This window comes from Notothenia rossii, assembly GCF_949606895.1.
Source record: "Notothenia rossii genome assembly, chromosome: 5".
NCBI lineage: Eukaryota > Metazoa > Chordata > Actinopteri > Perciformes > Nototheniidae > Notothenia > Notothenia rossii.
In genome coordinates, this window is record NC_136903.1 from 67,056,087 (window position 1) to 67,070,754 (window position 14,668).

Consider the following 14,668-nt stretch of genomic DNA (forward strand, 5'->3'; position numbering starts at 1 on the left):
GATGGAAATTGCTCCTTTCTGCAATCATTCCCCATCGGCCAATATATGAACTGCAGTGTGTGCCACTTCCGTATTGGCGCCCCGGCTCTTCCACAGAGTTTGCCGCTTGGTCACCCCACAGAAACTGGCTGGAAAGCGGACCCTAAGCGTATGCCTGTTACCATCTCACTGTATGTCACCAATGTAATGTTTATAGATCCCTTTATTACATTTATCCTCGCCATCCATAGTCTCTAAATAACTTATTTCACGTATATGATATTTAGGCCCGCTGGTCTCATCATACAACGGCAATGAAAAAAGCACCTGGAGAGGCAACCATAACCTCTGCCGCACTAAAGGGGGTGCACGTGAGCCCACAGGTTCTTGTTGCTACTGTTATTCTACGCAGAGACGGTAGACGCAAACAACAAACTAGACTTTTGTTTTGAAACTAAAGGGAGATAAGGAGGACTTTTACAAAAATGTAATGGAGATTGTTGTCCAGAAGGATAGCATGGATTTCATCTTCAAGTCAAGGTAAGACCACAATTGTAATGAACATGGGATCATCTTACTAAGAAAGAACAATCCAATATTTAGATTTTGGGTATCCTTTTGTTGAACAGTCTGTTTAAAATGAATCGAAGCATCAGACTAAAAAAGCTTTTGAAAATAACCGAACATTTCGATTAAGGTCAAAATATAATATTTGTAAATCTGACTGAAAGAGTCAGTGCCTCACCAGCCATGAACGTCACCGCACGTCACTCTGTGTGTGTGTGTGTGTGTGTGTGTGTGTGTGTGTGTGTGTGTGTGTGTGTTTGTGTGTGTGTTTGTGCGTGTGTATGTGCGTGTGTATGTGCTCTGCTCAGCTCCGCTGTGTGTGTGTATGTTCGGTGTGTTTGTGTGTCCAACAACAGCATTTGTTTTCAAATTACCATGAACAGTAATTTACACACATCTAGCCAACTCCATAGGTATGTGGGTGTTCCCAAAAGAAGTTAGTTTAATCTTAATCTCGATGTAGTGCTAAATGCTGTCGGAGTGCACCGAAACGAACGCCCTGGTATGGCTTTATTATTGCTGGCAAACAAGCCCAGGGGTCTCATTGACATTTCAGTTTTCATTCATAACACTCCGTTCGATGTCTCACTATGGGATGCGCCTCAACGCGTATGCAAACAGAAGCATCAATCTCATTACGCCAATCCTGATCGGCTGGTGATCTTGACGTCTACGTAAGGGAATCCACCCACCCTATAAGTAGCTTGCGCTACGACGCAGCGTCATTCAAACACCTCTTCTCGCTTCGGAGCACATCTCAAAATATCAGTAGCCGGGCTAGCTTAACTGTCCACAGACTGAACCACAAGCTAACTTTCGGTCGACGGGCGCTTGCCGGCTACTCTTCCTTTGCAAGAAGATTGAATTGAATATTAACACACTAGTTAATATTGAAATCTGCCACGCCGTTTTTTTTTTCTTTCGGAATAACGGTAAGGTTTAGATTTTTCTTCTAACGGTAACGTACCTGTTACTAGTTTATCCCTCCACGCCGACACCCCGGCGAGCGAGGACGGATTCTTCTCTCCCTGACACCAGAGGAGATGGAGATAAAAGATATTAACACACCAGTTAATATTACAAAATCTGCCCGCCGTTTTTCCTTTCGGAATAACGATAAGGTTTTGATTTTTTCTTTCAAACGGTAACCTACCTGTTACTAGTTTGTCCCTCCACGCCGACACCCCGGCTAACGAGGATGGACCCTTCTCTCCCTCACACCGGAGGAGACGGAGGCTCGGAGACTCGGATCTGCGGGTTTAAGATTTTGAGCACGGACTCACACCAGGTCTGCTCTTCCTGCCTTGGGCTGAAACACGCCCAGGAAGCTATCGATAACCTCGGTTCGTGAGGGCATTGTGCCCGCTTCACCGTCAAGGGCCTCCGCCGACGGCTAGCGCGCCAAGCTAGCCTGTCGGGACAGGACCCCTTCATGTCCGTTGATTTGCCGGCCGGCAATCGGGACATGGTGGCGACCGCCGCGGAGATTGAGCCCCGCGCTGTGTCAGGCCGGGGCTCAACAACGGCGGTAGCCGCGGAATCGGAGCCCCGCGCCGTGTCAGGCTGGGGCCCGGTGGCGGCAAGAGCGGAGCCCCGCGCTCTGTCAAGCTGGGACTCCCAACTGGACCTCACCGTGGTTCCACCCGCGGAGGATGTCCTGGAGCTGGATTATATGGAGGAGGATGAAGAGGATACCTCTGAGCTCCTCTTATCCGACTCGGATGAGCACGAAGATGACATCTTCGTTTCTGCTCAGGCTGCAAAGCCGGAGGCGATGTCCGCTCCCCCGGGCGAAAGCACACCAGCTTCGCCCTGCCTCAGTATGGACTTGCAGGCCATGTGCCAACGCGCTGCGTCCAGGCTGGACATCCCCTTGCCTAAAGTGGCCAAGGAGACCTCCAGATCTCGCTATGAGGGGAAGAACTTGCCCCAAGCAGCGAGGATGAAGAGGCAGCTTCTCCCAGTCTTTCCAGAGATGCTGGACGAGGTGTCGGTCTCGTGGAGAGACCGCCCTTTCAGCAACAAGGCCCCAATCCAGGGTGCCTCCTCTTTGGACTGTGACGGCATGGAGAAACTCGGCCGGTTCCGCATGCCGCCCATGGAGCCGCTGGTGGCAGCCCACCTCCAACCGCGGCTGGCTTCGGCACCGAGCAGGAACCCCGCGCTACCGGCAAAGGCAGACCGCTTCCAGTCAGCAATGACCGAACAAGCCTATAAAGCCACAGCTTTGTCCGCCAGGGCGCTCAACGTCTCCTCGCTGCTGATCGCTTACCACGCGGAGCTCTGCGAGGACATGACGAACAAACCTGAGCCTCCCGTATGGGACGAAATCGCAGCGATCACGGACATTTGCCTCCGTGTGCAGCGCTGTGCAGTCCAAGCCACGGACAAAGCACTGGGGATAATGGTTGTACAGGAGAGAGCCAGGTGGCTTAACCTGACGAACCTTCCAGACCGGGAAAAAGAGGACGTCTTGGACATGCCTATTGTTCCCGAGGGCATATTTGGCTCCGCTCTAGCTTCGATGCAGCAGCGGTGTGAATCCAAAAAGAAGGAGGATGAAGCTCTCCAGCTTTGTCTTCCCCGAAGGGTCCAGCCGCCGCCTTCAACGCCCCCGCGGCAGTCCTTCGCTCAGGCTGCCTCACGTCCTGCCCGTTTCAAGGTCCCGAAACAACAGAGGTCACAGCCCGCCCCGGTTCTCCAGCCCAGACACGAGGCGAGGACGAGCTGGCCAAGAAAGTCTCTGTTTCCGGCAGCTGCCGCTCAGGCACAGCCGGTCCAGACTTTCAGCCACCAGGCGAGGAAGAAGAAAAGGGCGGCCTGACAGCCTCCTCTCCTCTCCTCGATAAAAGAGCTGGGAGTTCCCTGTTCTCCAGCTCCAGAACACGTTCCAGTGTTGGATGCTCAACAACCATGCCCCCATCTTCCCGCCGCCTCGAGTGATGTCAGAACGTCATCCTCAAGTTCGCGCCATGAGGGAAATGGACTTAACATCAAAGACAGCAAGCTCCGCTGCCTGTTTAAGTCACACAAACACATGTCATCACTATTGTCTTTTAATAAATCATTTTCCACTGTCGTTTCCAGGCTTAAAGCCAAGGGCGCAGTCAATAAAAATGAAAAGAAAAACAATAAAAACAATAAACAGTCTGACGTAGTGCTGCGTACCGGTACGCCGAACCGGTACTGGACTTGTAAAAAGTTTCGGTTCAAGTCCGGTTAAAATCGGAACGTCGGGAACCGGTACTTACGTATATTCTCCTTTTTGTTCTAAACCATCTAAAACCTTCCATAGATAGAGAAATTTGCGCTGAGAAAAGACGAAAAACATTGTTTTGGCTTCTGATATGGCGGCCATTACTGAACTCACAAAGTCTCGCAAAATATCGCAACTGCTCGCGAGATCTGTGTGACGTCAAGGGAAGCTGGCTTAGACATAGTGGACACTGACAGCGTGGGATACTGGTTGCCATATATGGTAGTGTAGCTAAGCTAACTCCTTTGTATGTAAACACAATGCCGCGGTGCTTTAAATCCAGTAAGGTGTGGGACCATGTGACGAAACTGCCGCTAGATACTGTGAAGTGTAACCTGTGCGGGAACGTGATCAAGTGCGCTGGGGGAACATCGAACATAGCGAGGCACTTGAGGAGAAACCACAAAATAGAAACAACTCCACATGCGGCCTCAGCCACATTGGCGGCGATGTTTGGCGACCAAAATAACAATGATCAAGGTAAGCTGAACAATACTTTTGGAGGATTTTCAGTTCAGGAAATAGGCTTGTAAAAAATTGGCATTCGTTATTAACACATGTAGAGTTCTAGTAAAGACATGGTGTAGACACAAGTTGGAAGGGGGCACAATAAACCTGACGAGTTTGAATTTGAGTTGATTATGAGTTTATTTTCAATTGATAATTAGCTCACAATAAGTTCACTTTAGTTACTCACACAACTTGACACAAGTCCGGACTTATAAGTCCGGACCTGAACCTGAACCTCTGGACTTGAGTCCGGACCTGAACCTGAATGTGAGTCCAGGTACACAGCACTAGTCTGACGTCAACCCCCCTTCTAAGAGTGGCTGCTGCCTCTCTCAGAAGGCGGACGATGGACGGGGCTGTGAAGGCATCACCTCCACGCGCATGCGCAGTGTCGACCGGGGTTGTCAACCTGGGGTACCACCGTGTTCAGACACTAGAGGGCCCCATAACACAACAAATAAAGACACAGAGGGCAGACGACAGGGATGTGACATCTCCACTCGCTTTGAGAAGCGAAAAGTGGAGGATGCTCACAGATTCTGCTTGGGTTTTCAAGACAATAGCACAGGGTTACAGGCTCCAATTCGCTGTCACCCCCCCTCACTTTTCGGGCATTCTGCATTCGCAAGCCCGGGGAGAGTCGGCCCATATTCTGGAGCAAGAGATTCCCTCGCTACTAGAAAAGAAGGCTATATCTATAATACCCTCCGAACGGAGTCAGAGCGGCTTTTATTCCAAGTATTTCCTCGTTCCCAAACGGGGAGGGAACGGAATTCGGCCTATACTAGATTTGAGGGCTCTGAACAAATATCTCAAAAGATACAAATTCAGAATGCTCACTCACACATCTGTTGCGTCTCGTGCGCCAAAACGATTGGATCACATCAGTCGACCTGAAAGACGCGTATTTACACATCCCAGTATATTACCCACACAGGAAATATCTGAGGTTCGCATTTCAGGGTGTCTGTTACGAGTACAGAGTACTTCCCTTCGGTCTGTCTCTCAGCCCACGAGTGTTTGTACGGTGTACGGAAGCCGCGATAGCCCCGTTAAGACAACAGGGTATTCGCCTGGCAACTTATCTGGACGATTGGCTCCTTCTCGCACAGTCGGAGCAAGAGGCTATTACGCAGACGAATGTCCTCGTAAAACACCTGCTCGACCTGGGTTTTGTAATAAACATAGAAAAGAGCATGTTGTCCCCAGCCCAGACTGTACTCTTCCTGGGCCTACGCCTGAATTCGGTGCCCTTTACAACGCGCCTGTCAGCAGAGAGAGTGAAAGCCTTCAGGGCTTGCCTCGCTCATTTCCAGCCACGCAAATATGTTCTCTTCAGATCATGTCTGCGGTTACTGGGGCTCATGGCGTCAGTCATCCTGGTGGTACGACTGGGACGCTTACACGAGGGTGTTTTAGCGCTGGGTAGCTGCCCTCAGACTGGACCCCGCGCGTCATGGCGCGCGGAGAGTGATGGTCACTATGAAATGCGTAATGGCACTGCGCCACTGGCTGCACCCGACTTTTCTAGTATGGGGCGTGCCTATGGGTGCTGTCCTATCGCGGAAGGTGGTCACCACAGACGCATGTCTGACGGGATGGGGGGGTATATACGAGGGTCGACCTGTGAGGGGTCTCTGGAGCAGAGACCTCCAAAGGTCACACATAAATTATCTGGAGCTTTTAGCGGTGTTCCTCACCCTGAAACGCTTTCTGCCTTTTCTCAGGAGGGCATCATGTCCTCGTGAGGACAGACAACACGACCACAATATCGTATATAAACCGCCAAGGGGGTTTGCGTTCTCTCCAGTTACACATGCTGGCACGCAAACTGATCTTAAAAAGGCTTCAAAAAGGGACACGTCTCTTTTCAATGTCTTGTGGGGGTGATTCTATCATTTCTACAGGACCTGATTGATAAACACAGAGCTTTCTCTACGATCAAAGTGTACCTGGCTGCTATTGCTGCATGCCATGTGGGCTTTGAGGGAAAGACGGCTAGCCAACATCCCTTGGTCTGCCGTTTTATGAAAGGGGCTCGCAGGTTCCTCCCTGTTTCCAGGTCACTGGGGCCCTTATGGGACTTGGCAGTGGTTTTAGATGGGCTCACTCGACCTCCATTTGAACCCCTGGAAGAAGCTGACATGAAACACCTGTCGCTGAAGACAGTGTTGTTACTGGCTCTGGCATCTGCCAAGCGAGTCAGTGACATTCATGCGCTCTCTGTACATCCTTCATGCACTCAGTTTGCCCCGGGGCAAACGAGAGTGTTGCTGAAGCCCAACCCTGCCTTTGTACCTAAGGTGGTTGGCTCCTGTACCCCCATTGACATTGAGACATTTCCTCGGCCACTGTGTTCCTCTGAGGAACAGCGGCCAAAGTTTCTGTGTCCAGTCCGTGCTTTACGCACCTATATGGACAGGTCAAAAGAGTTTCGATGCAATGACCAACTCTTTGTATCCTGGGCTAACCCTCATAAGGGCAAGCCCGTTACCAGGCAACGGCTCTCCCACTGGATTGTGGAAGCGATTGCTCTGGCTTATACGAGTCAGGGTTTGCAGGCACCAACGGGCCTGCGTGCTCATTCTACTCGTGGACTGGCTACATTCTGGGCTTTGTTAAAGGGTGTTTCCATCCAAGACATTTGTGCAGCGGCGAGCTGGTCCTCACCGCTCACTTTTGTCCGCTTTTACAGGCTAGATGTCTCTGCTCCAAGTGTGGCCCGCGCAGTGCTGGGCCCCGTGTTGAGACAGGGTTCTACCTGTTAAGTTCTGGTTGTTTTGGTGATTTTCGAGATAAGCATGTCTAGCAATACGGGAGTTTCAATATCCCATAGTGAGACATCGAACGGAGTGTTATGAATGAGAACTATAGGTTACTTACATAACCCCAGTTCTCAGAGTAACATGAAGTGAGATGTCTCACCAGACGGCCCTTCTTGCTAAGGCGAAGCGAGAAGAGGTGCTTATTTTTGAATGACGCTGCGTCGTAGCGCAAGCTACTTATAGGGTGGGTGGATTCCCTGACGTAGACGTCAAGATCACCAGCCAATCAGGATTGGCGTAATGAGATTGATGCTTCTGTTTGCATACGCGTTGAGGCGCATCCCATAGTGAGACATCTCACTTCATGTTACTCTGAGAACTGGGGTTACGTAAGTAACCTATAGTTATATCAATATGTGTACAGTGGTCCTAATTTGTTTTAATTGTATCCCGGTTTTAAACGTTGTTATGTTTTGGATGCATATTGGTATTTCTTCAGGCTGTTAAATACAATTAGCCTCTGTTGCCACCTGCTGGTGAGTAAATGTTCAAATAAGTTAATATTGACAACCGGTCTGCGAATTTTTTTTTAATGTATCTGCCGGTCCTTGGCACAATAAAGGTTGGGAACCCCTGTTTTAAACAGTTTGTTCTTAATCTATTGCATGGGCCTACCTTATGTCATAAAAAAGTGTTTCAAGCTGCTTGTTTATTCAGAAAGAAACTGAAGCCTACAATATATATTTACAACCACATGTTAGACATCAAAAGTACTTTTTTCCCTGCCAAGCTTTTATTATACAATACAGCTTTATGTATAGAGCACTTTAAACCTCCAGACCAAAGTGCTGTACAGTCAAATAAACAAAACATACAAAAAATAGCACAGCACAGCTCACACACCATAAAACAAGTACAAGTAAAAACAATAGACAACTTAAAAGCAATAAAAGCAACAGTGCGGGAGCCGCTACAGAGAAGCAACGGCCACCTCTGAGCTTTGACTTGGTTCTGGGCACATTCAGGAGCAGTTGATCCGCTGACCTGAGAGTGCGGGTGGGCGTGTAAGGGTGTAGTAGCTCAGAAAGATATGGTGCGGTCATGCCATTTAGGGATTTAAAAGCAAAGAAAAGGATTTTGAAATGAATCCTAAAATGTATTGGCAGCCAATGGAGCGAAGCCAAAATGGGGGAAATGTGGTCATATTTCCGTGTGCCAGTTAAAAGCCTTGCTGCTGCATTTTGCACCAGCTGCAGACGAGCGAGGGAGGACCCACTGACCCCCATGTAGAGACAGTTACAGTAATCAAGCCGAGTGGTGACAAAGGCTTGGATTACTGTCTCAAACTGCTGTCTGAGGAGAAAAGGTTTTATTTTGGCTAGCTGCCTAAGGTGATAGAAGCTCGTTTTTACCACAGCTTTGATATGACTCAAGTTTTAGTTCAGGGTCCATTTAAATGCCAAGGTTCGTAATGGTGGGCTTGGTGTACTGAGCCAAGGAACCCAGGTCTACAGAATTGATGCCAGTGGTGCCACCAAAAACCATTACTTCTGTTTTTCCTTCATTCAGTTTTAGGAAGTTGCACGCCATCCAGGCCTTTATGTCCTCTAGACACTTTAGCAGTGGGCTAATTGAGTAATCCTCCTTCATTTTTTAGTGGGACATAAATCTGGCTATCATCAGCATAGCAGTAGAATGCGATGCCGTGCTTTCTAAGTATGGACCCAAGAGTAGTGCTGCGTACCTGGAATCAGGTTCAGGTCCGGACTCAAGTCCAGAGGTTCAGGTTCCGGACCTGAACCCATGGCTTGTGTCAAGTTGTGTGAGTAACTAAAGTGAACTTATTGTGAGCTAATTATCAATTGAAAATAAACTAATAATCAACTCAAATTCAAACTTGTCAGGTTTATTGTGCTCCCTTCCAACTTGAGTCTACATTTCTCTACAAAGTACAAATGTAAAAAAAACACTTTTTGCAGCTTGGTCTACAAATGACTTATGACAGCAACTACAGTGAACTACTACAAAATTCAAACATTTATTTCATTTACCAAACTAAAGTAACCAAACAGTCCCTGAGCTGACTGAGTCTAAATCCCTAAAACTTTGCTGAAAGGTAGAGTGTAGAGTACACTATACTCATTACACTGTTGCACACCCAGTGGCGTTTCTATATGTACAAAAGTGGTGGGGCACAAAAAACTTAGATGTCTATATATAAGCTTCTGCAGTGAGGTTCATGGCTGGTGAGGCACTGGCACTGACTCTTCAGGTTTACAAATATTATATTTTGACCTAAATCAAAACATATTATTTTCAAAAGCTTTTTTAGTCTGATGCTTCGATTAATTTTAAACAGACAGTTCAACAGAAGGATACCCAAAAAATGTAATTTTATCATTTAAATATTGAATTGTTCTCTCTTAGTAAGATCCCATTTTCAATAAAATTACGGTCTTACCTTGACTTGAAGATGAAGTCCATTTGCCTATCCTTCTGGACAACAGTGGGTCAACAGTGATGCGGATGATGAGCTACGGGATTACTGCCAGCGGACACCGCATATCCCCACAATGGATAATCCACTGGAGTGGTGGGCAGAAAACGTGCACCGCTTCCCCCGCTTTCGAGGAGCTACCTGGCTATTCCAGCCACAAGAACCCCGAGTGAAAGGGTTTTTTCCCTGGCAGGCAACACTGTCACCCGAAAGCGGTCAAGCCTCCTTCCCTCACATGTCGATGCGTTGGTGTTCAAACCAAACCAAAAATATGGAAAGGTGGACGTTATTGTGGAGGACAGCGAAGTGTTGCGCAATGCGCTGTTGCGCACTGGATTTACGTGGCATTTATGTGAACAAGAGTTTTTTCCTGTCGATTTTGGTGAGTCCAGTTACTGTTTGTTATTTACTCAGCCATGTAACACAAATTAAAATGCAGTGTTTAATGTTACTGTATGAGTTCCAATATAAAATACAGTTGTACACCTCTCTTTGTGTGTCTTTATTATGACGTAACCACTAGTCGACTGTTATTTTGAAAAACGTGTCGACTAGTAAATATTGGTAGTTGTGAAACCACACACACACACACACACACACACACACACACACACACACACACACACACACACACACACACACACACACACACACACACACACACACACACACACACACACACACACACACACACACACACACACACACACACACACACACACACACACACACACACACACACACACACACACACACCACTGGTGTGAGGTCAGCGAGACACCGCGGAATTCAGCCTGAGCACACACAAAAACTCCCAGCCAGGCTGCGGGTGTGTGTGTGTTTCGGGCTGGGTTTCGCTGTGTCTCACTGTCTCGCAGACGGCCACTGGGCTCACAGGGAGGGGGGGCAGGAGCTCCAACAAGCCGTTTAGGACAGAGAATGAATACACATACTATACAGAGATGCTGTATGATAAACTAATGTGAGTTTGGAAAATTGCACAATATAAATGTATTTTAGTATACCTGAACAATGGAATTATGATCAGTAGAAATGGCCATGACATGGGATCTTTAAGGTGTCCAAAACTGACAATAAAATAGCGGTATGCAACGTGTGTAAAGCAGAAATCCTGCAGCTCCACCCACTGTGACGGACCGGTGACCGGAGCAAAACAAAGAGTTAGACCTAACACACTTAGCTAATGTATCTACCTCTGGAACAAGCTAAACTAGTTATAAATATAGTTATTCTTCACTGTCGGCCGGGTCACTCATTACTGGATCAGTGAGCTGCATGAGACGATACTGACAGGCTGTCAGGAGAGAGGGGGAGGGAGGGAGGGAGGGAGGGAGGGAGAGAGAGAGGGAGAGTGTTATTATCCAAAGTTAATGGAAACTTGAATAATGTACTTCATTTGAATGTAATAATTATGTTGATTGTTGTTTGTGGAAGCACCAGTGAATGAGCACCATTAACTGAGTTTTAAACATCATTTTAAATGGAAGATCCCCATCGGCCCCGCCCACTCGATCGGAGATCGGCCGATACTGATTCCGGCGATCGGCCCCAAAATTGGCGATCGGAGCATCCCTAGTATCTGCAGTAAAAAAAAGTTCTTGATAGGTATGTGGGAACCTCTTATGCTTGTACTCGGGTAGATACTTTAATTACCTCAAACAAGCTGATGGAAATACAAACTCACTCAATATTGGTTGCCACATTAATTGTTGAATCAACAATTAATGCAAAATAATCGCGATCAGCTCTCATAATCATGTGATTACAGAGTAATTGCAACAGTCGTAGTGCAGAGGGTTACGAGTTTCTTTGACAGTCAGCCTCAATGTTAGGGCTACAGTGTTATTATCTTGACTCTTTGATTTTGTTGCCATTGAGCTGGGGTGAATTTGATAACTTGAGTAGAGGTTCTACCTTTTCCAGAGACACTTTCCTAAGGCCTCTTTGCTGCCGCCTGGCACTAATGGTCAAGAGTGGCTACTAATACTCTACTGCTGGATATTTAATCACCCAATCAATCTTACCTGTGACAAAGGCTCCTTAGCTACACTTGGCGAGAACATCTCTGCCTGCAATCTCAACCACATTTGCCCCGTCAATGGAACGGGAGAATGGGTGGAGAGGAAAAGAAAGTGGGGAGGTGAGTGAGAGAGAGGGGAGAGGAGATGGGAAGAGCGGAGGAGGAGGAGGGGGTGTTTAATCTACTGATTCAATTCCTGCCAATGCCTGTCACTCTCCCTCTCTGTAAGGGAGGGCAAATGGAGCATGCAGCCCAAAACACCCAGACCAAATCACATTTTCTCTCAACTTCTCAGTCTCTCTCGCTGTATGTCTTGTATCTCTATGTCTATCTCTCGCTCCCTCTCTCACCCTCTCTGTCTTTCTCCCTTCTCACACCAACTCACTGACAGCCTCCCACTCCCGTCAGCCCTGTGAAAATTAAACCTTTAGAATCCAAAACTTATCTGAGGGAATTGGTAAACCGCAGGCTTCGTGTTTGTTGGTCTAGATCACCGTTTAGACACCCAGAACTGATACACACCGGAAAAAAGAGACATCCAAACCCCTGAAGTGAAACTGCAAAAATGATCACTCTATCCATTATTTTACATTAATAATAAATGATAAAAGTGATGGAATTCGGCCAGTCAGACAATTTTTCTAAGAAAAGTAAAATAGGAAATGTCTTGTTATCATGAGGTGCACATACTGTAACAGCACCCTGAAGTAGAATAACACTTTTCAAACCTCAGAAACTAACTGCTCCTGTATAACAAATAGCCACAGAAGAAACCACTGTTTGTCATTTTGACATTTATTTAAGGGGGGGTGAGGCTGGAAAAAAACAAGAAAACCTACAACATGTTCATTTTTAAGCTTTAGGGATGCATGTTGGTACTGTAGGTAGGTTGCACTGTCAACCAATAGCAGAAAGGTGTTGCAATAGAGAGGTGCAGTGACGCGTCCTAAAACCCGGAAGTAAGCTGCGCATGGGTTCCCTCGATTAGATTTATGATTCGAAAATTATAAAAGTAGGGTAGACATGTGGATATTATCCGGTTGAACAAAATGTGCATTTATCCAACAGGTGCGTTTTACACAGACCTTATTTCGAGCTATTTTCCAAAATCCTATGGAGAAATTGCATTGCTTTTTTGTCGACAGAACCCATGCGCAGCTTACTTCCGGGTTTTAGGATGCGTCACTGCACCACTCTATAACCATTTAAAAACACAACAGACACCTCATCGCTTCCTATAGATGGAACTTAAATTCACTCTGACCATTCACTAAATAGTACTGGTAACTATTATCTCTGCAAAGATTTAACATTTTTAGGCAGCATTGTGCCATGTCATAGTGGAGAGATTTGAACAAGGGCTGATCCTAAAAAAGATTTTACAGCCTTGGTTGGAAAATGTACATGATCACACTATGGTACAGCAATTTACAACAAAAACTCTTTACACAAATAGTTCTAAACATAATGCCAAAATGTTCAAATACTCTTTAAAAATGTGAATTTGGTTACCATGGTAAAAGTCCCCCTGACTGCTGTATCACACTCCGTTAATTTACGAACATGCTTGGAATAATAACAGGAGCAAACAGAGCAATGAACGTGCTGAATACATTTGTAAAGAGCTGCTCACCGTCCTCACCACATAGTTAAGTTGGATAATGAAATACTGATAAAAAACACTCCTCCCCGAGTTTTTCTGTTGCTAGGATGCAATGGGACATTTATTGTACATTGCCACTGGTTTGATGTATAAATTAGACTAGAAGGGTGTGAATAGAATATGTTTGGTGAAATTATACCCTTTTATTATGCTTCTGTATAATTTCCCCCTCGCCCTTCTCTGTCTAATCGTTTACTGATATACAGTGGGGCAAAAATGTATTTAGTCAGCCACCAATTGTGCAAGTTCTCCCACTTAAAAAGATGAGAGGCCTGTAATTTTCATCCTAGGTATACCTCAACTATGAGAGACAAAATGAGAAAAAAAAAAATCCAGAAAATCACATTGTGTGATTTTTAAAGAATTTATTTGCAAATGATGGTGGAAAATAAGTATTTGGTCACCTACAAACAAACAAACAGACCTGTAACTTCTTCTTTAAGAGCCTCCTCTGTCCTCCACTTGTTAACTGTATTAATGGCACTTGTTTGAACTCGTTATCAGTATAAAAAGACACCTGTCCACCTGAAAACAGTCACACTCAAAACTCCACTATGGCCAAGACCAAAGAGCTGTCAAAGGACACCAGAAACAAAATTGTAGACCTGCACCAGGCTAGGAAGACTGAATCTGCAATAGGTAAGCAGCTTGGTGTGAAGAAATCAACTGTGGGAGCAATTATTAGAAAATGGAAGACATACAAACCACTGATAATCTCCCTCGATCTGGGGCTCCACGCAAGATCTCACCCCGTGGGGTCAAAATGATCACAAGAACGGTGAGCAAAAATCCCAGAACCACACGGGGGGACCTAGTCAATGACCTGCAGAGAGCTGGGACCAAAGTAACAAAGGCTACAATCAGTACAGTGTTTCCCATACATTGATTTATTTGTGGCGGGCTGCCACAATTAAATATCGTCCGCCACAAATGGATCTCATAAAAAAAAAATATTATTTTTTTTTTTTTTTAAATGTTGGTGGTCTAATGCAGTGGTTTTCAAAGTGGGGGCCGCGGCCCCCTGGGGGCCCGCCAGGGGGCGCTAGGGGGGCCTCAGAAAATTGGAGGGAAGATAAGAAAAAAAAAGGAAAGACAAAAAAAAAAATTCTAATTATTTTTTAATAAATATTTTAAATCTGACTTTTTTAAAAAAATCATCATTATAAAATATAATTTATAATAATGGAACATATAATTTGCCATAGTCATCTTTCTGATTGCCTACCAGTCAAAACATCGTTCACGACGCCATGACGTCATGTTTAGACCTGGCGGTTTGCGCCATTTATCAAGCTGCTTTGCTCCTCAAGCGAGCAAGCTAGCTAGCTCAAAATGGACAGGTTTTTGACAAAGAACAGGTCAACGGAACCGACCAACAGCCCTGCTGTGG

General features: G+C 46.2%; 1 protein-coding gene across 1 annotated transcript in view; it reads left to right on the forward strand.

Moving 5' to 3' along the window:
- Window positions 1-2,743: 2,743 nt before the first annotated feature.
- LOC307038865 (zinc finger BED domain-containing protein 5-like) overlaps window positions 2,744-14,668 on the forward strand; it is a gene marked incomplete at both ends in the record, with an annotated part of 34,870 nt that continues 22,945 nt past the window's right edge. The window contains one exon of the mRNA XM_079680539.1: window positions 2,744-2,863. Coding sequence (XP_079536665.1) covers window positions 2,744-2,863 — 120 coding nt within the window. The remainder of the gene's footprint in view (window positions 2,864-14,668) is intronic.